The sequence below is a fragment of the Cariama cristata genome, unplaced genomic scaffold, assembly GCF_000690535.1.
Source record: "Cariama cristata isolate BGI_N322 unplaced genomic scaffold, ASM69053v1 scaffold3191, whole genome shotgun sequence".
In the NCBI taxonomy this organism is placed as follows: domain Eukaryota; kingdom Metazoa; phylum Chordata; class Aves; order Cariamiformes; family Cariamidae; genus Cariama; species Cariama cristata.
In genome coordinates, this window is record NW_009597573.1 from 97335 (window position 1) to 124399 (window position 27065).

The 27065-nt window shown below is 40.3% G+C and overlaps 1 protein-coding gene across 1 annotated transcript in view; it reads left to right on the plus strand.

Annotated features, from left to right (window-relative positions):
- PDE3A (phosphodiesterase 3A, cGMP-inhibited) overlaps positions 1-26115 on the plus strand; it is a 94736-nt gene extending 68621 nt beyond the window's left edge. Inside the window, exons 10-16 of the mRNA XM_009708943.1 lie at positions 4874-4985; positions 8407-8520; positions 9978-10177; positions 13035-13238; positions 16582-16737; positions 21228-21468; positions 25599-26115. Coding sequence (XP_009707245.1) covers positions 4874-4985; positions 8407-8520; positions 9978-10177; positions 13035-13238; positions 16582-16737; positions 21228-21468; positions 25599-25846 — 1275 coding nt within the window. The 3' untranslated portion in view covers positions 25847-26115. The remainder of the gene's footprint in view (positions 1-4873; positions 4986-8406; positions 8521-9977; positions 10178-13034; positions 13239-16581; positions 16738-21227; positions 21469-25598) is intronic.
- The last annotated feature ends 950 nt before the right edge of the window (positions 26116-27065 follow it).

The window sequence follows — 27065 nt, forward strand, 5'->3', positions numbered from 1 at the left end:
AGGTACTGACACAGCCTGTCTCTACCCAGCACGATCAATGTCACTTCCATAATCACCTTCTTGGCTGAACTTTCTTCTCTGTTATGCCCCTTTTCCTGGCACACTGACAAATTAGCCATTTTTTCTTATGGAAGTATTAAGGTTTATTAAACAGGAAAGGCAAGTAATTATCATTATTTAGGCATGGAAGGGGAAAAAAACCCAAGAGAATCTGACTGAACTAGTATCGCTTTGCAAGGCATTATGTAGTGATGAGTGCTGGAAAGAAGAGATTATGTTAATTGGTATAATGTGGAACAATTAACACCCCCGACAAACACAGAGGTTAATATGTCAGGCAGATCTCAGTGCAACAAGCTACTGAGAATGCCCTGTCAAATCTTGGTCCCTTGGTAGTTAACTATTATTCAGCTAGATTCAATTATCCAGTGGTCAACCAGGAAAACCACAGCATGAATTCAAATTTATTCTGTGGTCTGCCTTTTATTGTTCTCTAGCTTGGCAAGTAACATCTATGTTTAACCAGCCTGCCAGCTCTCTAGGTTAATTTTAGAGAAATAAGCAAACTATGGCTGGATGTGAATATTGATATAAATTTGGTGGTGAGCACTGAGACACTTTTGCACTAGACAGTGAGCATGTGATTAAAATGTTCTTCTAGATCATATTGGTCATGATGTTTTCTAATAGCATAGAATGATAATAGAATGATAAATGAAACATAAGGAAAACCAGAACTTTTTTAAATGACATAACCAAGAGTTTGGATGAGCCAAAATTTGTTCTGTTTTAACGTGGGTACCTCTATAGGTTTGAAGCACTTTACCAAGTTGCATGGAGTTCTGTACCTCTCAGGACAATTCCCCTGAGCCTCCGTCGGTTTGCAGTAAAGCTCCACACTCTGTTTACCAACATCTGTCTTTTGCACAGATTCTAAGCATGTTATCTGTTTTGCAGTGCCACAAAATGAGGCCTGTGAAATGAAATAGAGAAGCTTTAATAAATAATATTTGTGATCAAAATTCAACGTTTTCTGTAACAGCTGTTTGTAATAATTCCCACTCCCTAAGAGCAGAAAGTAGCAAGTTCAACTTTGTTCATAAAATATAGATCCTTTACTTCTTTCCCCCACCTACTCAGATGTTCCTAACAAAATGATTTTCAGAAATAAGAGGACTAAAATAAATATATCTCTTTCTCCAGCCACAAGTATTGTCTTTTTCTTGTACAATTTTTTAATCCTGTGATACTATAAACAAAGGAAAACAAAAGCTATGATGATTTATTCTCTGTATTTTGCCATTAAATGGACTCATCCACTAAAAATAAGTAAATTAACAAGCTGAATTAACTATGTTTGCCTTGCTAGTTTAAATTTATGAGATGGAACAAAGCAAAGTTGACACGTGCCTCTAGGGAAGCAATCAGTTTAGAAAGCAAATGCTGGCTTAGCATCTTTAAAGCTGCTTGAGATGTCTCTTTCTTCTTTTTGGAATGGTAAATTGATTTAGACATATAAAAAGGCCCCAAACCAGTCAGTGGCCATAAAAGCATCTGTGCAAAGTACAGTGGCAAGCACTCTAAATGTGGCACTAAGAAATATGCATGATAGGTGTTAGAAAGGAATTTACGTACCAGTCTCATTTCAGAAAGGAACAACAGAGCTCTACAACTGAGTTGATACTTTACAACAGACCATAAAGTTAGATAATGTCTTCAGTCACACTTAACACTCTTTGTACAGCTCCTATAAAAGTAAAACCTGTGGAAGAGAAACTCATTTGCCTTGGAAAGCAAATAAAATGAAAAAGAATAGACTAAAGTTAAGGTCTCTCTCTAGCTTTTATGACTGGGCCCATAGAGAGGAGAAATGCTGGTGGTGCTCCTATGCTGTCAGTACATAAGCAGTGTTGAGGCGGGGTGGCATCATTGCAGTGCCTGTGAGTTGGTCCCTGGGTGGTGCCAAGAGGAATGTCTGGTCATCTCATCATCACGCACGGCTTCTACAGAGAGAAACTGCAGCCGTTATATGAAGGAGTGAGGGAAATCAGTCCTTGGGGGATGAGATATTCCTGGGATCGTCACAGTGGCCCTCATGAGGAGTTGTGTTTGTCAAAACTGGAGACTAGGTGCTAACAACTTAAAAGAAACACACATTTGAAGAAAGCAAATACAAGAGAAACAAAGAGTGCAGGAGAGTTGCCTGCAAATGAGTAGGGAACTGCTAACCTAAACTTTGCACATGTCCTCCAATGAGAGCGATTTATGTGTGCCTGCAACACCCTGGAGAGGAGCTACATGTGAGTAACAATCCCCATTTCCAGAACAGCTTCCATTAGGAAGCATTCAGGAGAAGTGACTGTCCTTCTTCAGGCGGCATCGCCAGAAGTATCTGAGTTATAAATGATTCATTCAAGCCTTAGCAATCATTACAGAGATGAGCAGAAAATGGAAGTTGGAGGCAAGAGGCAGTGCGAAGCAGCCACTGCCAAGCGCCTGGCAGCTGTCAGAGTTTCCCCGGGCTTATCACTGGCAGCGGGGACCGCACTGCAGCTGCAAGGGCACCATGCTCAGTCCATGGGATTCTAACTCCCAGGGAGCTCATGAAGCAGCATGCTGTTTGGGAAGGAACGATTTTAAAAGACAGAAGCGCTTAAAAGTGGTTAATCCAGAGCAATGAGTAAACAAAACTGCACAGTTGGGTGGGTTTTTTTTTTAATTAAAGAATTTAGTTAGTTGACTCTCTGGAAGACATCAATGCCCTTTTTTCATCTTTCTGACCTGCCCTTACTCCTTCCTCCTCCCCATTTGCTAAGAAAGAGAGAAAGAAAGAAAACATTACAAAAATGACCAAATTACTTGCTTGGCTGTTTATGCTTTCTAATTACCATAGAGAATAATGCCATTTTACATGGGGAAGAGCTATCATTCATATCCATCACAGTCAGCTTAGCTTCTTTTCAACTGCGGTGGAATTTCCCACACCCCAAAATCCAAGGGAGTGAAAACATGCTTTTATGACAATCCTCATTTGAGTCCAATATTGGTAGTGTAGACCAGTAAGGTTTGGTCCTGCAGAATAATATTTCTTTATGCATCCTCTTCTTTTACAGAGATATTTTGCTGGAAATATGTAGCGTACCATTCGGTGATCTAAGACTAGAGTGTAAAATACCTCATTTCTCTGTAAGTGAAAGTTTGGATCCTGGCTGATTTATTTCAGTCGTGATTCCAGATAGATAAACATAATTCTATGCAGTTTCTAATCCAAATTATGCATAAGGTCAATCTCTTCACTCTACCTCAGTACCAGAGGATCCAATGGGGTTTTCAGAGAGTAAAGTTTTGCCTTCTACAGGCCCTACCTTTTATTCTAAGCTTGTATCTTCCAGAGCACTGTAATTCAGTAGTTCCTTAGCTCCTTTGCTATAAAGAACTTTTTACTTTATGGCCAACAGCCATGGCCACAAAGAGAAATTACCTAGTGATTTGCCTGACTGCATTGTTAGTGGCACTGTCACTGACACTAGGAACAGAAGTAAGAGCCGGGGCCACCAGCAGAACTCCGACTGTCAGACGTGTCATTAGAGGGGCATCCCAGATGGTGTCAGACACCACACTCAACTTGTCTCTGCATCGTCTCTGCATCATCTCTGCCTGTTACAATGCTTTGCCAGAGTTAGTTCACATGCAGATTTTTCATGGTAGGGAATGACTAGGAGGGCAGACAGGGAAGATCATTAATGCTGCAAATTCATATCCTTTTTCGTTATTCTTACTGTGAAAATCCACAGTGGCAGGACATTTGAAGTTTATGTTCATTAAACTTTAGGTGCGGCTCACAGGTCCTGATTTATGTACACAATATACAGAAAGAAATGTGTGTGGATAGCTTTTTGGTTTATATTCAGGTGTAAAACACAAAACATAATTTGTAACAATTTCTTATCGGTATAGCACGCATCATTCCAAATGTTCTTCAAATTTCTTTGCTCTAGGCAGATCATTACCAGACAGATGGCATCAAAAGGACAGAATTTAGCTAACAGCAGTAAATAAAAAAATAAACTGAAAAGCTTTAGGGTCCAATTTGTGAAAGAAGTGAAAAGGTCAGGCAGTAATTTTACTATGTCCGATTGTTCTCTTTGTCAAGTTCAAACTTGTCTTCAAAAGTGTCCATTTGTGGCAGCTGCTGTCTACATTTCTGAGCGCTCGTCTCTCCTGAACATCCCCTCACACATCCCATCACATTCTCCCTTCCAATATTTCCTCCCCTGGATGTCTACAGTCATCTTTCAGTGCAGGAACACTTGGAGGAGCTCTGCTTCCTAAGCCACTTGCTGCCTCTGAAATCCTGTTGAAGTCACTTTTGCCATTTCACTACCAAAATGGGGGAGAGGTAAAGGAGATAATGCATAGGATCCAAATGGTTCTGTCCTTTTGTCATTCCTTCGCTTGTTCCCCCTCTTTCTGGGAATTGATTTGACTCATGGTTGCTTGTTAGAGAAGTTTGTGGGGAAGTTTTTCCCAGGACACTAAAGACCTCTGGATATCTTCCTTTACATGTGTATGTTTCTGAGGTGCCTGAAAAATTTGGGGGATCTGTGTGCCTGAAAGGAAGAGAAGAACATCTGGAAGTGTGTAATGAAGGAATGAGGACGACTGTTTGGTACTAATAGCTTGTCTGTTTGGCTATGTAGCCATATCCCTATGGAAATGCAAATAGTTGCAGCTATAGCTGGATCAGATGTACTTGAGAAAATACCACTAGAAAAGGAGGTTTTCAGGGGGTAATTCCACAGAATAATTTTTATATCTAATTTTTAGGGTTTTTCTGGTCTATTTAGCAGCATGGTTGGTTTGTTTTTTTCAGGTATCATACAGGCTTTTTGAAGACATGGGGCTGTTTGAAACCTTTAAAATACCAGTGAGGGAATTTATGAACTACTTTCATGCCTTGGAATGTGGATACCGAGAGATACCTTGTAAGTAAAACTTCTCAGCAGATAATGATGCTTTCTTAAAGTTCTGGGTATTTTCCACACACTTTATTATTGAAGCCTTTCTTCTCTCATTATAACAGCTACTTTTTTTTTCTTCTGCTACATCATGACCAAATGGATGGCTCTGTAGTCAGAGGCTGGTGCTGAACCACAGTCTCTCATCTTTTTTTCATTGCATTTAATGTTTCATGTTGTTTCATAATAATTCGTGGCAAATTCTGTGCAAGCCTGAAACCATATAAAGCTACTGGTAGTACAAAGAACTGTTTCCTGATGATGCAAGTGTACCCCAGTGCCTCAATTGGAGTTTACTGAAATATTTCCCCCTCATAAGCAATTTGGATTTTTACACAGTAGCAGTGCTATGTTACCAAAGGAGATGAGCTTTGCAAAGCAGAAAAAATATACCCAGTAGATGAGTGCATCCTGTTGTTCTGCAACTTCAGCTCAGCTGGTATTTTTCAGTGTGAATCATTTATTCACTAAAAAGCCTGTTTTCAGTCATCCCCAAAGTATTTACTAATTCAAATCAAATTTACCAAACTGCTTCAACTGCAAGGGACTCTTTTTTTCCAGGAAGAAAGAGGGAGTTATTACCCCCTTTAGCTGGCAGATAACCCCAGTGTTGAGGAATGTATGACACTGTTTTCTCCCACCTCCCAGAAAAATGTCTGAAGCATTGGTTTAATATAGTCTCTCTCTCAAAATATTAAATATCAACTGGAACAGCTACAGTGGGAGGGATTGAAGGAAAGGTGCCTCAAAATGCCTCATAGCCAGGTGGTTTGGACTCTCTTCTGGGAAAGTGAGAGACCAAATTTCAGATCTTTCTTTGTGTTTGAATCTGATCGGGCATTTGAAGCAGCAGAATATAGCCTGAGGTGGTTATAGGTGGATGTCCCACAGTCTGTCTGTCCTGCTGGAGCCATTCCTCTTTGTTTAAAACATTTAACTATTCATAGAGTCTCAGGAATTTTTGTGAATCTAGCCCTTCATTTCCTTCATTTTTCTTAAGTGTGTTTCATTTTAGTAAAGCAGGAATATTTAGTCTAATACAAAATTAATTTACCTTCCAGTTTTCATTTCTGTGAAGGGATAAAAACCAAAACAACTTGTTTGGACTTAACCATAGCTTTCTTCTGGTTGCTGAACTGAAAAATGCGTCATTCACATGAAACTAATGGTGACTAGTCCAGTTGGATTAAATCAGTACAAGTTTCACAAGAGGCTAATCTAGCCTTTACTGCAGAGCCTTTCTCTAGGTTTTGTGTGAAGAGATTCGTGTCTCAGGAGAGATGTTCTTAGTACTTCAAGGAAGGCAGGGGAGAGGAGGTCCTTCCTTATTTTCCTTTCTTCTTTCCAAAAATAACTATTCCTATGCTGCACACTGGTTTGCTGTTAAAAATTTCAGCTAGCAATGACTAGCAAGTATTTAAAGGGAAGGTCACAGGGAAGACAAAGGAGAGTGAGAGGAAAGTAAGGGGTAAATAAGAGGACCAAGTGGCATGGCATCATGCTCACATTTAGTGAGTAAGAAAAGTGATTGCAAATTGTCAATACAATAAACCTTTCTGTGTTACGCCCATTTGCCCTTAGCAGGGAGGATACTGCTGATTTTAGGCATAGACAAAGTAGGCAGTTGCCTGGAGCACTGGAGTGTAGGGTCAGCAAGATGGTGAGCCCTCCTCTGCCAGAGCCAGGGAAATGCAGGCTGGTGGCTGCTGCCCCACTGATGGTACGGGTTAGAAATGTGGGCTCAGCAGTGCTGCTCTGCAGGGGGCAGGTGGCTGTTCCCAGCAGAAGCAAGCATTATCCATCCTCTAGCAGTGGCAAGAGGGCAAATACGGCTCTCCAAGGTGCTTTCTTCATCCCAGGTCTTCTCTTTCCTTCCTCTTCTCCCATAAAAGGAGTGGCCTTAGGGTGAAGTTCAACTTCAGTGCTGAGAACTCCTCTGTCAACTGCACACTGCCTATCTTTAGGATGCAGCAGGTATAAAACCAAGTTGCTTGCACGTCTTGCTGCTAGTCCCTTCTAGTCCCCCACAGTACAGAGATTTTTTCACTGCTAATGAATCAGGTCAACTTTACTTATTACTTCTTAGAGGGGGCTTCTGGACTTGTCTGTTGGTAATTTTTCCTGATGAAGGATACATATCATCTCCGGTGTTATCCTGATTCTTGACCATTATCTTCGTAACATAACGTAGTTCTTCACCTGTTCCCGTCAAGCCTCTTCCAGCAGTTGGTTTGCCAATGAGAGACACATGACTGATTGGCATTACCAAGATGTCTCCAACTAATATGACTAATTACCTAGAGATGTAGCCAGTTACTTTAAGTTTTATAGGAGGCGGTAAGCCAGCACTGGATTCCTGCATTTTTATGCTTTATCTTCTGAAATGCATCTTTCCAGAGCTGCAGCAGCAGTAATGTAGCCACCGATTATCATTCAGATCAGCAGATTTCTTTGTGTTTAGCTAGCCACTGTAGAGGACACCTGTGCTTTGCCCAAAATTAGCCTGAATCTCACAAGCTGAAATGCTTGTCCTTCAGTGGTTAAACCCCAGAGGCAGGCTTTGGTCCTGGTGCAGCAAAGCGTTACCCCTTTTTCAGCATCATGGTTGTTTTTTGCTAGTGTATGTTTAGATGATGGTTTGTGCTGAACTAGTGTGTGATTCCTTTGTGTCAATTGTGGGATAGTTTATCTGGCTTTGAAGGATTTGATGATATGAGCCTTGGAGTGGCTTTTATCTCTCATTTCTGCAAAGAGAGCTTGTAGTAAGCCAAATTACAGGATCAAGGGCCTGAACTCATCTCTGGCCAGAAAACTGCCGAAAGAACCTTGTTTAACTGTACAAGGTACACATACCCTGAGTTTGATTTTTTTTTTTTTTTCCTGCAGTACAGCTGCTAGCACAGCACCTAAATTTGCACAAGTAGAGTCAGGTGTTACCTGCCTTATATTTAGAAGCTAGGTGAAATCTGGCTACTGAAGTGGATGAGATTTTCCCATTGATTTCATTTGAACCAGAGGTTAACAGTGCATATTTACCCAAAGGCATTTAACTAGCTAAAGGCAAGCACTGGAGTAAAGAATTAGAGCTGGTAGCACAGGTCAGGCTCCTTGTTTAACGCTTTGTTTGCAAAGTTCCCAACATTACAGATCCCACTGCTTCTCTGCTGTTTTCTCTTTCTTGACTGGTGTGAGGTGTACCATTGAATGTGCTTCAACTTTAGTAAAAGAAAAACTGAGCACTTACAGAATACAGCTGTTTTTCATGCTTAATGTTTGATTTGCCTCTGCTCGATTGAATGCCATGCAGTACCCACTAGATGGTGCTGATTTCCCTCTGTCAGAAATATCCTTCATGTTTAATAGCAGGGTCATTTGCTTCGTGTCACAGATCACAACCGAATCCATGCAACTGATGTTCTACATGCCGTTTGGTACCTTACTACTCAGCCCATACCAGGTCTCCCAACTGTGGTTAATGATCATGGCTCAGCAAGCGATTCAGGTATATTTAAATATACAAGTATATATGTTGTATTTTTCAAGTTTTTATTACGAAATTTGCTGTAAGGAAGCCAACAATTGAGGATTGTGTGCAGTACTTGTTATTGTATAGACTTCTAAGTACAGTAGCACATTGGGTGTTGAAGGTGTTAAGGTATGCTTTTGTAACTTTGAAGAGAATGGAGCTGATCCTCCCAAACCTAATACTTTACATTTAACGATGTGTGAATGCAAGTCTTTGTGGTCACCCATAACAACAGGTATTTGTTACCATTTGATTTTTACAATAGCTTTTTTCCTAGGAAAACTGAATTAGTAGTGTTTTTCAGCGCTGCTCCAGAAGCAGCATAGGCTTTTAAGTCCTCAAACCCTGCATTGTTTTGCTATTGCAAAACCGCTGGGGCATGCAAGTAGTGCTGTGCACTTGCCGCCACTTGGCTGTCGTGAACTGTTCCTTTGCCTTTCCTCGTTGTCTCCAAAGAAAGAGACTTACTACCATTTTGCAACTAGTTTGCTGTTTTATGATTGCTCTTTACAGGAAGCTGTTCTTATTGCATCTTTACATTAACCTCTGTAGGTTCAGCTGTAGCAACTAGAGGACCTGTCTAGATTTTGTGGGAGTTCTGGGGGAGTTACTGGAAAAGAAGGAATTTATTCTGCAGAAACCACTACCATTTCTGCTTTTTTTGGTGATGTCTGTGTGGCACATACATATCATTTGTGAAACTCTTCAGGATGTTTTGGTGGGGTGGGAAATGTTCTTATTCCTGGAAAATTTTATTAGCAATGGTTATTGGAGGCTTTGTAGGTGAGGTGAAATGGCTGGAATTAAAGGAGTTGAGTTTTGGGGCTTTTTGGTGTTTGTTATTTGAAAGACATTGTTCAGCTGTATGTGAGATCCATTCAGGCAGATTAAATTAGCAAAGCATCTCACTCAGTATCTGCTTCTGACAGGCATATTCAAGCTGCTTCAGAAAGAGGCTATTAAGAGGATTGTCAGCAAAGATCCAAAGTCTAGCCCTTTGGATTGGAAAACATTCACCATAATTGAATTAATAAATGCTAGTCCGTTGCTTGAAGGACTGTTAGCATCTCATAGACTAGTCTATATGGTGAAGCAATTAGAGGAAAGAGAAAAAAATTACCCACAAAGCTCCAGTGTGGCCATGAATCTATGGCTTATTGCTAGTAATTTATATAGTTTGAGAACAGGCTTTGCTGCATGGCTGGAAGATCCCCAGGTGGGATCAGAATTTGTTCCTTTCCAGTTGTGTGACTTACTACACTGGATCATGTGCACGGTATCAGAAAGCATTGAAGTCAGGATGTGTTTACTCTTCTGTTATGTATTGTAAATTTGCCCCTTCTCTTCCTGCTTTGTTGCTTCTATCTGTTTCAGTAAGTTACTGAAAAAGTGGTAAGGATTTTTTTTTTTTAAATGTATTTATTTCTGCTCAGATTCTGACAGTGGAATTACTCACGGCCATATGGGTTATGTGTTTTCGAAGACATACATGCCTACAGATGACAACTACGGATGCCTAGCTGGCAACATCCCTGCCCTTGAATTGATGGCTCTTTATGTAGCTGCAGCCATGCATGATTATGATCATCCAGGAAGGACCAATGCCTTTTTGGTAGCAACAAGTGCTCCTCAGGTAAATAAATCTCAAGCAGCATTGCTGTTAAGTTTGGAGGGTCTTTGGTAACAGCTTCTCCTTGCCAGTGGTGCCTGTGGCTTCCATGAAGCACAAATCTACCAAATATTTTGAAACAGCTTATCAAAGTGACAGAAATAATCACTTCACTTGGGGATTACCAGTAAGAGTGTTCTTACATACCCTCACCACTCTCAGTTAGTAGAGCTGTTAAGAAAGTTACTGATAAAACGTCTCAGTGAAGGAGAAGCTAATGCTCTGCTGACTGATAGAGAATATGTAACTGTGAAATAAAGGAAGAATTTTTCTACCCAGTAAGGCACAGAAAGATTAAGATAAAGTAAAAAACACCTGTGCATGACTGTAACGTATTTTACGTATTTTCTGTTGTTCTTATAGAATATAAGCAGCTGCAGTCTTTTTACAGTATGCATCTGTCAGGGCGGGGGTGTGTGTGTGTGTGTGTAAAATAATCTGGTTTATAAATGAAGAATTGAGACTTACGTAAGGTTACACAGAAGTTGCTGCCAATGCTGGGAGTTGAATTCAGCAATTCTGAGTCACTGTTTATTTGCTTAATTATGAGATCATCTTTCCTTACTTTACATAGCTGATCTTTCCTTACTTTACATAGCTGACCTGCCTGGCTTCAGCATACTGTGCTAAAAAATATTTCTATGGACAAGGAAAGAAAAAAAGATAGCTTAATGGTGAAAAGTCAGGTAGGGATGCAGAAGTTCTAGAGTTACTCCTCAACTTGGATCCAGACTTCCTCTCTCATCAACAGCAGGTCACCTGAACTTGCTGTGTATCAGTTTCTATCTGTAAACTGATAGTACTACTTCTCATCCTTGCAATGACTTTCTGTGATCAAGAACTTTGATACTCTGGCAAGGTAAATAGATTGATAGAAGACGTATGCTATCCTTAAATCTATTGTTAAAGAATGAGTGCTATAGCTTTGTGGTTGTAAAAATCAACAAGGGAAGTTAGATGATTAGCCTTAATGTATTGTCCCTAGTCTGAAAATAAATTAATGGGAAAAATTAAAATTCTTCTTGTTATTTTTGGGGGGTTTGGTTTTAGTTTGTTGTTTGTTCATTTTAAATCTGATATCACCTGAAATTTGCAGAACTTGTATATGACATGTGGTTTTTTTCTTTTTTTTCACAACAAGCCGTATCAGCTTCCAGTAATGATAAAGTGCTGCTGTATTAAAAATCTGCCCTCAGGAGTTGGGCTTGGGTGGCAGAACATACCTATCTCAAATGCTTACTGTGCAGTTCGGTAAGACAGGCTATAAAGCCGAGTTGCTTCAGCAACCTGTTCTCTGGGGTAAAGAATAGATTCTATACTTTAGGATAAGATTGAATTTTTTCATCTCTAGATGAGAGAAAAATATAATTGAAGTGAAAAGCCCCTGGAATGTATGTGTATACATTTGTGTAAAAAGTTACAAAACTTGTAGCTATTTTACATAGAAGCATGTTTGCTTGGTCGACAGCCGGCTGAACATGAGCCAGCAGTGTGCCCAGGTGGCCAAGGCGGCCAACAGCATCCTCGCCTGTATCAGAAATAGCGTGATCAGCAGGACCAGGGCAGTGATTGTCCCCCTGTACTCAGCACTGGTGAGGCTGCACCTCAAATACTGTGTTCAGTTTTGGGCCTCTCAGTAAAAGAAAGACAGTGAGGTTCTGGAGTGTGTCCAGAGAATGGCAACAAAGCTAGTGAAGGGTCTGGAGAACAAGTCTGATGGGGAGGGGCTGAGGGAGCTGGGGTTGTTTAGTCTGGAGAAAAGGAGGCTGAGGCAAGACCTTATCACTCTCTACAACTACCTGAAAGGAGGTTGTAGTGACGTGGGGGTCAGTCTCTTCTCCCAAGTAACCAGTGATAGGACAAGAGGAAATGGCCTCAAGTTGTGCCAGGGGAGGTTTATATTGGGTATTAGGAAGAATTTCTTCACTGAAAGGGTTGTCAAGCATTGGAACAGGCTGCCCAGTGAGGTGGAAGAGCCCCCATCCCTGGAGGTATTTAAAAGGTGTGTAGACATGGTGCTTAGGGACATGGTTCAGTGGTGGTCTTGGCAGTGCTAGGTTAGCGGCTGGACTCAATGATCTTAAAGGCCCTTTCCAAACTAAACGATTCTATGATTCTATATTTCCGAAAGCTTTTCTTTCCATAAACCGAATTGTCAAGACACTAAATGCTGCTGAAGTGGAGAGATTTCCTGGACGATTGTTGTCCCCTAAAGTTCATTTTCTAGATCTTTCTTTAGTTTCTGAATGGAATTGCCATCACTAGGGGAGTTATGCATCTTGTTTCAGTAAAGATTTAACCAATCTTGAATTTTAGCATTGAGAAATGTCAGGCTCAGTGTGTGTTGTCAGGTTGCAAACTTGAATTTCACCTGTTTCTGTGTTTGGAATCAATCCAATATGGACAGAATTCCTAGGTACAAACACCAAAGACAATAATCCCTGTTAATTGAGGTTAGTTCTGAGAAAGAGAGAAGCACACACTTATATTAGTCATTAATTTGTTGCCTGAAACAGAATAATCTATTGTCATATGATGCAGTTCAGTCAGGAACTGAAGACCCTTAAGCATGAAAGACTCAGATTTTTCAAATGAATCTTCCAATAAATCTTCACCATCACAACAATTCAGATGTCTGCTATTAGTCCTGCCAAAATCGCATCTTCAAGCCTCGAGAAGTTCTTTAAAAGAAAACCCAAACAGATCAACCGAACCTGAACTTCCCTCATGCATCATCCCTACGTCATTCTCATTTCTACATTGCAGTGTTTCTTTTGCTAAGAGGTTTCTCAGCTTTCACCTGCCTGTGTTACTTTCACAGGCGGTGCTGTACAACGACCGCTCTGTCCTGGAGAACCACCACGCTGCTGCTGCCTGGAACCTTTTCATGTCAAGGCCAGAGTACAACTTCCTGGTCAACCTTGACCATGTGGAGTTCAAGCATTTCCGCTTCCTCGTCATTGAGGCAATTTTGGCTACTGACCTGAAGAAACACTTTGATTTTGTTGCCAAATTCAATGCCAAGGTAAGAAGATTGGTTCAGGTTTCTGGTGGATGATCAGAAAAGGTGTAGTTCTCGGTAGCATCACAGTGAAAAGTCTAAAAAGTCTGCTGTATTGCTCTTTCTCCTGAATGTCCTTTTGGCTGCTGTAAAACATTCTGTTGAATAGTAATCTGGCACTTCTGTTATTTTTTTTACTTGTTTAAATTTAGTGGCACAGCATCTTTTCTTATATATGTTTATTGTTTTTCAGAAAGTGGTTTAAGGCTAAGGATTTTATGGACTATTTGAATGTGAATGTAAATCCCACTTACATCCTACTTTTCAACATTGTTTTCTTGTTCACTGGCATTTTAGACCTTTTAGCAAAGCACTTGGGGAAAAAAATCAAAGATGTTACCAAGTTTCCATAATGTGAATTTTTATTGGTTTAATTGAACTGTTACTTTATCAAAGCACAGAAATCATAACAATTTTGAAATTCTAATTTCAAATACAATGAAAGCATGATCTTTCTTTCCTACTTTGTTTCAAATGACTAAACCCCAGAGAAAGGTCACTAAAACTCTTTTCTGCACATTCCGTTCAGTGAGTATAAAATAGCAACCCCAGCAAACCATTGTTAAAAATTCTTGTACAATTTCAGCCTAATTTATTGGAAATCACCACCTATCAAGTTACTTTAATGAACTCCATCATCCATCAAAACTGTTGACATGTTACACGGATGATACCTGCCTTTGGAGCTGGTACTGCCTTCTTGTTCCCTGTGAGAAACACACCAAGCACAGTGTGTTTCTCATCCAGGACTAGGACCTCCTAGCTGCTTTGGCGAGATAGATAAAATGGTTTCTTGTGATACTGCTTAGGATGGACTTGTATCCTGAAATTTTGAACCCTCTGGATGTGTGACTGGTTTTGTTTTCCATTTCCCTGTAACATATCTCTCTTTGTTAGGTTTTGAGAAACTGTAAAGAAAGGCCTTAAATTATGGTCCAGGGTAGACAGAGAACTGAACTGTAGATCTGTAAAGGTCTGAACTCCTTCTGCACCCCTGCTAGTCATGTCCCAAAACCTCCGGTAATAGCAGGGGGATTTCTTTAGGTCTTAATTTTAAACTCTGGGATCATTTTCACCAGCCTAATTTCCTCATAAAGTGTTGAACAGTATTGGTAGATTCTCATCTGTCAGGGCTACAATGACAATAAAGCACAAGGAATTCAGGCTTTGATTTTTATGGTTTGGACCACAACCTTCACTTCTGTCAGCTTAAGTAAGGAATAAGAAAGACAGACTAAACCAGTGATTACTGTGGCTTTGTCACAGAGATTAACTGTCTTAACTGTGGAAGAGGACAAGCTTGACCAAAGTACTAGGTGTAAATTGTGGGTATTGAAAACTAAATTTGTCTTAAATCTATCAGGCTGGACAATAGTAGGTGCAACCACTGTTGTAACCAAGTAAGGTGATACCTGAGACACTGCAAATAGATAGGAGAACAGTCTGATGTATCATGTCCTGCCAGCTTGCTATGGATTTGTAAGGACATCTGTTAACCTCCTTCTCCCTCCTTATTACCTGAATAGTTAAATGGTCATGCATGGAATAAAAAGTGAAGGACAAGGTAAACATATTAACCAGTGCTTGTGGCTGAGCCTGGCTTTCTCAGAGTAATCACTGCCTTAAAAAGAGATTACTAATGTTTGGTTGCTAAAAATTCTTTTGTATCAGAGTGGCCTCAGAGAGCAGACCTGACATGTTTGTGTATGGGTGGAAGTGCTGTAACTGATAAAATTAGCTCTAAATGATCATGTTATTGATTGGGTTGCTGAACTGTAGTTTAGTATATTGAGGCTACAGTCAGAGAAACCATTCTGTTCAGAAGTGAATGTAAACACCTGTAATGTAAGCATCCTTGCACCAGAAAACTTGCAGTCTGGAAAGTACCAACAAGAAATAATGAAAGAAGCTCACTGTCTGACACTTTGATGATATCAATGCATTGGAGCAATTCCTGTTCTCTGACATTAGTTATGTTGGCTCATGTATACCAAAAGCAAAGCCCTCACTACGTGGGCCCATTGCTCTATGGGGCAGTGGACCTGCTGACAGAGGACATGGAAGTATCATCTAGTCATAGCACAACAACTTTCTATTCATTTTCAACTATTGCAAGCCTGACAATTAAAGCTGTGTATCAAGGAGGGATCTGAATTTAAAAATTAAGTGGACAGTAGAAGAGAACCCCTCCCACACCAGGATATATTCTAGGAGAAAAGGCTGAAATGGGAAGATGTGGCTAATGGCAGTAAAGGTTGGTATCGCTGACCGTTTGGAGATGTAAAAGGCCAAAGTCTTCAATACTTTCTCAGCCTCAGTCTTTGTGGCTACGACCTGGCTTCAGAAATCTCAGGCTCCTGAGGCGTGAGAGAAAGTCTGAAGTGATGAAGGCTTATCCTCAGTGAATGGCATCAGGTTAAACAAACTGGACATGCACGAGTCCATGGGACCTGACGGGATGCAACCATGTGTATAAATACCTGATGGGGAGAGTAAAGCAGATTGGAGCCAGACTTCTCAGTGGTATCTGGTGACAGAACAAGAGACAATGGGCACAAGCTGAAATACAGGAATCCCCACTTAAAAATAAGAAAGGACATGTTTACTGTGACAGGGGTTGTACATTGGAAGAGGTTTCCCAGAGAGGTTGTGGAGTTTCCCTCCTTGGATATATTCAAAACTGAACAGGACATGTTCCTGAGCAGCCTGCGGTAGCTGGTCCTGCCTTGAGCTGAGAGGTTGGACTAGATGATCTCCAAAGGTGCCTTCCAACCTCAACTTTTCTGTGATTAAGGTGTCGCTTTTATTTTAGAGCAGTCAATAGTATATATCACTTTTTATTGTGGAAAGTATGGGAAAAATAGAGAAAAGGAAAAAGACAGGGAATACTTTCAGACAAACAAGGAAATAAACTTGTTACATGCATCTTCATGCTGCAATTAAATCAGCATGGCATTTGATGGTAATTTATCTTTGTACACCAATTAGGTAGTAACTTCTTGGAAAATGTCATGGAAAGATTGCATTTGTTGGTTTTCCTAGCAAATGCTTTCAAACGGGCATATCATGCTAAATATTAAATTTTCATAATTTATCTCAATGTTCATTATTTTTCACTTATTTTTCTTTTTACATATTGCTCTACAGCTCACTGTAAATTCCAGCCTTGGGTTAGCTCACCTGCTTACACTTGTGATTTTGTTAAGTAGCTAAATATACTGTAAGATATCCCAGGGCAGAACTTCCTCTGTGGATGCATCCTTTTACCCAGGATTACTGTCATGGTTTTCCTTCTTCTGTCTACTAGGTGAATGATGATGTTGGAATTGACTGGACTAATGAGAACGACCGCTTGCTGGTTTGCCAAATGTGCATCAAACTGGCTGACATAAACGGGCCTGCGAAATGCAAAGATTTGCATCTGCAGTGGACAGAAGGCATTGTCAATGAGTTTTATGAACAGGTAAACAAATGCATATCCAAAGTGGCATCTGCTGTTTGCATGTCTTGTGTTAAACAGTCCTACTGCATGCTAGTGCTGGTGATGAGTGAAAATCACAGAGAACGGGAGTGAAGGGGATGGCTAGAATTATACTAGTCCATCTTTTTGCTGGATCAATGAAAGCCCATTTGTCACTGAAGCTTCTGATACATCCTCAGAGACCTCTGATGATGGGGTTTCTACAGGCTTAACTGTTCCAGTCTGGCACTATCCTTACAGTGGACATGGCAAACAAGTGGTCCTTTCCTCTGTTTTTTTCCTGTTGGCAGTCATCACGTCTCCCTTTCAGTTGTCTTTAGTGCAAACTATCTTTTCATCCTTCCATCTGCGTCTTTTCAAGACATCAACTGGTTCTTATTACTGTCCTCCACAGTCACTCCAGGTGGCTCACACTTTTATTGACATGTGATCTCCAAAACTGGACACAACATCTGTTTTGAGAAGATCTAAACAGAGCAGAGAAATTATTTTAGCTTCCCTGTGCATCATGTCTCTCTTCACACACACAGAACCTTTATCTATTGAGCACAACTGTAACATTGACTTTCAATTTATCACAAACTAACCATATCTTATCTGCTCCCTGCATGTTGACCCTGACTTATACTTTATTTTTTTAAGACAACACTTTCAGCTTTCAGAAGGTTTGTCAGTACAACTGCACTAATTATGCAAGGCTTAGCTGATGGTAGCCCGAGGAAGGAGGACAGCCACAGACTGATTTACAAAGATCTGGGAATACAGCCAGGCACTGGTCCTCTCCTGCTTGGTGTAAGAGAGCACTTAATTGAACCTTTTCTCATTATAACCTATTTAGCCCTGCCAAGTGCAAGGGACAAGGCTGTTCCTGCACTACTCCTCTGTTTTCTGAGCAGGAACATATTTTGAATGTGCTGGGTTAGAATTAACTCCACATCCTGTCTTTTCAAGAGGAAGCAAGCAGGCTAAATTACTGAACCAGACACCCCAAGACTTCTCAGGGAGGCTGTGCAGTAACTTGAAGTCACAGGCTAATCCCTTTTAAAGCCTTTTCATTTTCCCTTAAATGTACTGTACTTACAATTTGAAAAAAAACAGGATTTGCTGCTGCCTTCTGGAATATGTAAAGAAATGGGAAAAGGGACAAAATTCAGGCATTGAACTGAAGCTCCTTCATTTATTTCAGATCTCCTGAGAAAAAGAAAGAATAATGACCCTTACATATATTACATATATAGTTGGTTCCATTTTTCTTTACAATTTTTCTTAAAGAAGGAGAGTGAGTCCCATAACAGCAGTGATCAACCTTCATCTCTCAAATTTTACTTCAGGAAATGCTTTTCTTCGTATTTGTCTGTTTTCTTTACAACTCTCTCAACAAATTGTACTTCACTTAATTCTGGTGATGATCATAGCTTATTTGGGTGACTACTGCATGCAGGAAAAATCTGTTAATCAAATGTATGACCTGACTCTCCTTTGATCCAACATAACTAATGTCAGAGGGCAGAAAGTGCTCCAATACATTAATATTGTCGAAGTGTTGGATAGTTAGCTTTGAATCAAGCTTGGGAGGAACATGTGTGGGAGGATACCATGTTATCTGTTCCGCAGTAGGAAGTCTGGGTTATTTTCCATCAGTCAGAAAGGTGTGCTAATAATCTTTTCATGCTCTTGGAAGCTGCTACTAAGGACTGTTGGAGAGTATCTTTCTTATAATCCTGTAATTAAAAAAAAATATATATATTTGCGATTTATCCTCTCTGCAAAATTTGATTCGGAATAGCACGTGTGTCATCTTTGTTAATGGCATTCCTTTTGGCATGGGCATTGTGTGCAAATGTATTTGAACTCTTGGCTCGCAAATTCCAAGAGGTCAGGTAGTCAGTAAAATATTAGGGGTTTTTGGTTTGGGGTTTTTTTTGTTTTAATGGAAGATGTGTATTCACTGTATTGAAAAATCAGTATGTCCCAGTGGGTTTCCTGTTTTGGTTTGGTTTTTTTTTTTTTTTTTTGCATGGCATGAGTTTCCATGCTGACAGGGTACTGATGGGATTGAAAACAGAGAACATTTTCTTCCTAGGAATTGCTTTTGGCATTAAGGAGGATAAGCTACATTCTCAATTTATTTAACCTAGGTTAAAATCTGATTTTCTTTAATGTAATATGCTATGAGAGGTGTATCAAACCATCTTCACTATGCTTTTGATCATCAGATTTTTCCTAAGAAGGGGAAAGTTTTCATTTTCTCATTTCTAAAAAGGAGAATTTTATGGGAAGTTTGAATTTCCCTAGACTTATCAAAAAGCATACCTATGTGCATTCAACCTATACTGTGAAAATAATGAAATATTGTTCTTGAATTTCCTTTGAAGAAGTTAAATTCTGTATAAATAAAAAATCCTTGTTAGAAACATGTTGCATAGAAACATTCAAAATCCTGTGTCATATTGTTACAGGGTGTTTCCTTTTCTTCCCTCCACATGCTCAGCATACTTATTTGAAGAAAGGCTAGTCGTATGAAAAAGAATCAAAAAATGCATTGCAAGGTGTTTCATGTTTTAAAAGAACATAAAAAAACTTGTAAACATTTCAACAGTCAGCTTTCTTCCCACTACTGACAGCTCACAACCAGGAAATCTCAGATGTGTTACTGTAAAGAAGAGCGAGCTGCCACATCTTCTTAATTTGTTTGCTATTTCAAGAATGGATGGGAGGTTTCAGTGTTTTGTTAACAAGAATATTTTGCATTTAATGATTGAATATAACATTTTGGGGTAGGTCATTATAAAAGTAACAAAACAAAACACAAGGAAATAAGACATTTGTCATACATGCTTCAAAATTTAACTCTCATTCTTTGACCTTCCCGGATAGCAACGGGTGTTGACCAGATACATTGTCCATGACTTTTGGAAAATTTAGGTTACAAGGAGATAAATTTGGGCAATCTGTAACATAACGGAAACTGAAGATCTCTCTCCAAATTCTGATCTATGTTCTCAAATACAGATCTCTGTATTGTATTAAAAGATTAATTTGCATGGCAGGCTTGATTAGGGGGATTAGATTTTTTTTCTTGGGGAGGTGGCATCCAGTTTTGACATGTCTACTCAGCCGAAACTCATTGATATCACCAGAAATTTTGCTGTGATAGGGATGAGTGAGTATATCAGACTTGGTTCTACAAGAAAGTTTAGGAACATTTTTTTCTTCCTCTCCTCTACCCTCTCTCCCCAAGAAAAGCTAGCAAAAAGCTGTATTGGAAAGATTTACTGCGTCTGAGTAACGCCTGCTTTCATAGGGATCATTCTAATAGTCCCAGGAAGCAAATACTCATGATCCAAAGCCAAGAGGACCTCTCCATGTTATGTATAGTAAGGGCAAAATTAGTAAGAAAACTAGTTCAGTGAGATAGTCCTTGCTTGTAGAAGTTCAGTCTTATTGCCTTGTCGTGGTTTAGCCCCAGCCAGCAACCAAACACCACACAGCCGCTTGCCCACTCCACTCTGCTCCCAGTGGGACAGGGAGGAGAATTAGAAAAAAAAGTAAAGCTTGTGGGTTGAGATAAGAATGGTTTAATAACTAAAGTAAAATAAAATATAATACTAACAATAATAATAATTAAAAAAATCATTGTAATGAAAAGAAATATAAAAAACAAACAAACAAGCAAAAACAAAAACAAGAAAAGACAAGCAATGCACAGTGCGATTGCTCACCACCCAGTGACTGATACCCAAGCAGTGATCTATGCCTCCTGGCCAACTCCCCGCAGTATATATATACTGAGCATGACATTCTATGGTATGGAATATCCCTTTGGCCAGTTGGGGTCAGCTGTCCTGGCTGTGCTCCCTCCCAGCTTCTTGTACACCTCCTTGTTGGAAGAGCATGGGAAACTGAAAAGTCCTTGATTTAGAGTAAGCACTACTTAGCAACAACTAAAACATCAGTGTGTTATCAACTTTGTTCTCACACTAAATCCAAAATGCACTGTACCAACTACTAAGCAGAAAATTAACTCTATCCCAGCCAAAACCAGGACATCCCTGCAGACAGGTGGCTGACCCCAAGGTGGTTGTGAGCTAACAATCACAAAATTAGAAAGGGTTTTTTTAAAAATAATGTGAAGAAAGAAAGAAAATAATAATTTTCAAGTTTTCACACTCACAGTGTAAAGTACAGGACAAGGGTCGTGAACATCATTTTGCGCAGGCATCAGCCAACGTCCTTGTTAAATTCACACTATTGGTAGTGGGTCTTCTTACAAGAAAAGATCTGTAACTTCGATTAACGTTTGACATGATGGCACTGTAGTAATGTTCTGCTGGCACACTATGGAAGTGGCATCAGAGTCGAATTATTTTTTTTTCATAATTTTTAATTGGTTTGATGTGCATTTACTCTTTTTCATGGCATGGTTTTGTTTCATTTACTTCAGAGAAATTACTGCTATTTTTCATCTCCAGGGTGATGAAGAAGCTAGTCTGGGGTTGCCAATCAGTCCTTTCATGGATCGCTCTGCTCCTCAACTGGCACACCTCCAGGAATCTTTCATCACTCACATTGTGGGACCACTATGTAACTCCTATGACTCAGCGGGGCTGATGCCAGGAAAATGGATAGAAGATAGTGATGAATCAGGAGACACTGATGAAAACGAAGAGGAAGAAACAGCAGAAATGGAAACTTGTGAAAATGCTGAATCCAGTAAGTTGTTCGCACTTATATTTTTCAACAGAGCAAGTTCCATATTGTGACCAAAAACTAAGCAGCCATATTGTAAAAGCAGAGAGATCATGAGCTAGTCAGGTTCAACATGGGCCTCTCCAGAGTTACAGTGATTCAGTGCTGTCTTTGGTGAAGCTGGCATGTAGCCAGTTACATTGGTAATGGAGACAGTCCGTGGTTTCAGGACTGATATGCATTGCTATTCATATCTACTAATTTGTACCTTCAGTTGAGGTTTCTGGTGGTGGATCACCCATCTGTGCATGAGGGCTTTTTAGAGTGTTTCAGCACTGATGTTAGTAGACTACAAGAATTTCATTTGAAGAAAGGATGGTTGGGAGAAGATTTTTTGAGGAAAGCACTCATTGTTTCCTTGAGTTAGCATGATGTACAGGAATAGCAGAATGAGGTTCTGAGATGTTGATGCAGTAGAAGAGTTTTTAGCAATGGAAGTATTTTAATGCAAACCTCTCCAAGGTAACGTGTGGAGAAGAGTGGGAAGAGAGTCGGCACTGAGCATTGCTGTGTTGTGTGCTAGGAGCTTGCGTCACTTGGCCCTTCTGGCTAATCAGTAACTAAAGCTGTTAGTCTCTGCCTCTCCTCCAGAAGGGCAACAGTGCCGACATTTGTCATACTGAGAGGAAAATTTTGTACCTTGAAAGGAGATCTCAGGGACTCATTGAAAGTGATTTTTAAAAGAGAAGGCTACAACTGTAGACCTGTTTCTTTTACCAGTCTAATCTTGCATGTGTTACCTTTTTCTCTCTTTTGTGTTCCTCTTTCCTCTGTATTTCCTACTGTTGTTCCTTTATTTCTTTCCTCTGGGTCATCTTTCTCTCTCTCGCATATATCTAATCCTTCTAGAAAGCACCAGCCTTAAGTGTGCTAGTAAAATACTGATACATAGCTTTTCTCTTAGCAGCCTCACTTTTTTCTGTTCTTTTATGCCCTACTGAGTATCGTTCCTATTTTCTGTTGGGGAAGCTGAGAAACGGAAAGATTTGATGGTGGCAATACATCATATAAGGACGTGGAACTAAAATCTCCTGATACACGGAATCGACCTTTTATCTCTAGTAAGATCTAGGGGTGTACAGTTTGTATTTCAGAAATCATTGCTATTGTTCACACATACACTTGCACATATTTTAAGTTTAGCAGGTTCACCTGCACAAAAGATATTGCTGAGAACAGCGAACATTAATTAATATAGCACACTCACAGGTTTATTTTAGCACCTTATGATCTATCAACTCTGTAATAGCAAGCAGAACCACATGTTTCTATGACAAATTGGCATTTGGTGGCCAAGAAAACCAATAGAATCCTGGCTTGTATCAGAAATAGCATGGCCAGCAGGACTAGGGAAGTGATTGTCCCCATGTACTCAGCACTGGTGAGGCTGCACCTCGAGTGCTGTGTTCAGTTTTGGGCCCCTCATGACAAGAAGGACATTGAGGTGCTGGAGTGTGTCCAGAGAATGGCAACGAAGCTGGTGAAGGGTCTGGAGCACAAGTCTGATGGGGAGCGGCTGAGAGAGCTGGGGTTGTTTAGTCTGGAGAAAAGGAGGCTGAGGCAAGACCTTATTGCTCTCTACAACTACCTGAAAGGAGGTTGTAGTGACGTGGAGGTCAGTCTATTCTCCCAAGTAACCAGTGGTAGGACAAGAGGAAATGGCCTCAAGTTGCACCAAGGGAGGTTTAGATTGGATATTAGGATGAATTTCTTCACCAAAAGGGTTGTCAAGCATTGGAACAGGCTGCCCAGGGAAGTGGTGGAGTCCCCACCCCTGGAGGTATTTAAAAGGTATGCAGACGTGGTGCTTCCGGACATGGTTTAGTGGTGTCTTGGCTGTGCTAGGTTAGTGGTTGGACTTGATCTTAAAGATCCTTTCCAACCTAAACAATTCTATGATTCTATGATTTATGGAATTGCCTTCCAGGGGGAAAGCATATGGATTGGAAGCCAACATAGACCCCAAAGCCTGAAACTGAGATTGCTGTATTAAAAAGAAAGATGAAGGATGTTCTTGTTTATCCATTAGAGTGTCTAACCTTACTTTGAAATCCTTAGTTTTCTTTCACCTCATTTCTCTATTCAGTTATCTTCTATATCACTGCTAGTCAGGTCCAACAATGCTGCTTTCAGGTTAAAAGCACAAACCGTTGTCACATTGAAAACAGACAGGTTTTTTAGTTGTTTTCTGTTTTCTTTTTCACATTCTACTTCATGACAATACTTTACTATTCAACCTGGTGCTTTTAGGCTCTTTATCTTTTTCAAAACCTTAAAACTGAATGTGTCAGTTGTTTAGAAATATCCAAACAAATTCTTCCTACTTCCTTCTTACCAAATGTGAGGTGTTGAGTTCATCTTCTCAATCATACCAACGTGTTACCAACTATTTTCCTCCAGTTACCTAAATTCTCTGTGACTGTGTAGATCTGAATCAGGAATTTATGGCATCTTTTGTGTTGATAGAGGGGTCTTACAGGTTGTTACAAATTTATTCATATGATCAACACAATTTTGGATGTTCTAAACCTTCTCAATGAAGTAAAAAAAAAGGTTGACTTGTCAGATGCATAGATACTAAGAGTTGTGTAGATGTTGGTGAAGATCTTTTTCTCGATGGAAATGCCTTTTAGGCAGGTGGAAATATAATTATGGCAGAAAACACTTCACCTAGGTCCTGATAATTCACTAAAGCAATTGAGATAAATTTAAGAGTTATAAAACATTAAGGTAGCTTAAAATAATTTTTGTTATTATACAGGAGCATGTAATTCTCCCAAAGTTCTGATGCAAGTGTAAGAATAAAACAGGCTCAGTCTTTAGTGATTCAAACAAATTTTAACACCACAGCAAGTGCTTGCTGATGTGTGCAGAGAGCAGCAAGATGCGGAGTCACCTGGGAAACCCAGGAGGGAATGTCCTGCAGCGGCATTCGCAGGGTAAGGGCTTCTTATTAGTGCTAAACCTGAAGGTTTCCTACAGGGAACCAAGGGCTTTCTAATGAAGGATTGAGTTGGATTTGGTCTGTACTCAGTGAAAAGCTCTTTGTTTCCAGTTCAAAAGCTTCAAGGGCTAAACGTTTTGGATCCTGACACAGACATACTTTAGGCAACCTGCAAATACTAATCCACGCAAATTTATTTGGTACAAAACATTCCTCTACGTCACCTTCTTTAAAAAAGAAATCAGCAGTTGTCTTTGGAGGGGTTATTATTTCAGTTCTGTAACTGCCATTGCCACTGTTAATGACCAGGGAAAATTTTCAAGCTTTATACTGTTAAGGAGTTAACAATCTGTGTTGGACAGACTATGCTAACACAGAAAAAAACACACTTCAGACAGTAGAACACTTGTAGTGCAGCTGTGTAAGGAGCCATGAGAACTAACAATGGCAAAAACGTTTTATAGATTAACAGCAGGGGACTGATGCTTCAAAACCAAAGACAAGCGAGCTCCCTGATACTGTTTGGCTATATGACTACTTCTTCAGTGGTCAGACTCTATTGCTGAAGCAATGTTGTGCAGAGGCTTTAAGGTCATCTCCACTGCGGTGGTGGAGTGGTAAATCTCTGACTTTGAAAAGGGAACATAGGAATAAATTATCCTTCTACAGCTCAGATCAGAGGTAAAATGTGAGGAAAACAAAATCACGATTTTTTTTCTAGGGCAATCAGCAAGGATCCATTGGGGACAGGGTGGGGGCAGAGAATTTAAGGTGTGTGTTATGGAGTAGGTTGATCAGAGTCTTTAAGTTCTTGATATAAAAAAAAAAAATAGCAGAAACAGCTCAGCAACATGTTTTATGCATAATCATTCAAGCATTAGATGTCTTTGTGAGCTGCGTAGTCAGGGACAGCATACAGCCTGTGATAGGGTGAAGCTGGGGCTCAAACTGTGCAGGAAACCAGTTTGCTTTCCCAGAGGTCTGGAGAGGCATAGCTTTCTGAATTTTAAGACTGTTATAAGTTTGTAGTTTTAAAAATCTATTGGTGCAGTTCCTGTATGTCATAGGATTCCGTCTTCTTCCTACACCTGCAGTGCTTTTTCCTTCTCTCACAGAAAACAGTACATTAATGTCACGCGGTATCTTACAGGAAAGAAGAAGTTCAGGAGGAGGAAAATCTACTGTCAGATCACTCAGCACCTGCTTCAGAACCATAAAATGTGGAAGAAAGTAATTGAGGACGAGGAGAGGTTAGCTGGGACAGAGAAGCAAGGCACGGAGCAATCCACATTGCACCAATCTTCAGAACAAATCCAGGCCATCAGGGAAGAGGAGGAGGAGAAAGGGAAGCCCAAGAGGGATGAAGAGGAGAACACAACTCTAGAACCAAACCAATGACAATATTTGCAGCAGTATTTTAAGACAGATTGACTAGTGCACAGACTCTTTCTCAAGCCAGCACAGCATTTAGACACAACACTGTAGAAGTATGGGATAATGCGCCTACAGCTGTTTAATTTGTTTCTTTCCTTTTTATGGTGAGGTACATTGTTTAAACTCCTATGCTCAAGGAAGCTTTCACACTGCAACACTGGCTTTTACAGACTTTCTTTAAAGAGATTTGGGGGTGGGTGAAATTATACAAATATATATATATATAGCCAAGGTTATTGGCTGCACACTTCAGCAAAATACATTTAATGGTATATTATGGTCACAGTGATACTTACAAAAGAAAGTTATCTAAGGAAATGCTGCTTCTAAAGCACATTTGCGGTTAACAGTAAGGTGCCAGTTAAGTAGCTTTTGCTCTTAATGCTGAGGGATAAAAGTTCCAAAGCTTTATATGAATGCCAATATATCCTGCCAACATATACGTGTGCATGAGAGGGTGTTTGCGAGTGTGAGTGGATGTAACGTAATACAGCATAGATTGAGTTCCTATTACACTAGCTGTAGCACATGTCCCAGTACACAACAACAAACGGAAGACCTGAATTTTAGAGAATTTGTGCCCACAAGGGAACTGGGGACCATTTTGATGAGCTTTGCATTCCCCGTAGCCCTCCAAGTCCCAGTTTGCACTCCAGCTGCACGCAGCAGCTTTTCAGCAGGGGCTGTGGTGGCCCGGGCTGCTGGCCTGACCCCATCCAGCTGTGCAGGCTCCTCTGCCTCCTTTTCCTCCTCCTCCTCGGCACTTCCCAGACTGCTGGCGAAAGGGATGTGCCAGGAAATTAATTTTCCAAAGGAGGTTTCGAGGGACTGTGTGGCACGCTGGTGGGTCCCCCTTGAGAGGACCTGGCCCTCTGTGTACTGAGTGCATGAATGGCTGCGTGGGGCAGTGTGTGTGCTTGGGCAGGAGAGAGCAGAGAGCAAATGTGTGAACGTTCTTGGAAACTAGAGGCACGCTGTCATCTTCCTACCCTAACCTTGTGCCTCCATGCGTCAGTGGCCAAATATATCATTTAAGAATGAAGCTAAACTACATCTCTTGAGAGCAAAAGAAGGGAAGGGGGGAGGGGGGCATGTCCTTCCTCAGAATAAAAGGCAAATGATGCATTAGGAGCAGCGTGGGGGACAGGTGCCAGTCCTGCGTCAGCCGGACACTCGTATGTCT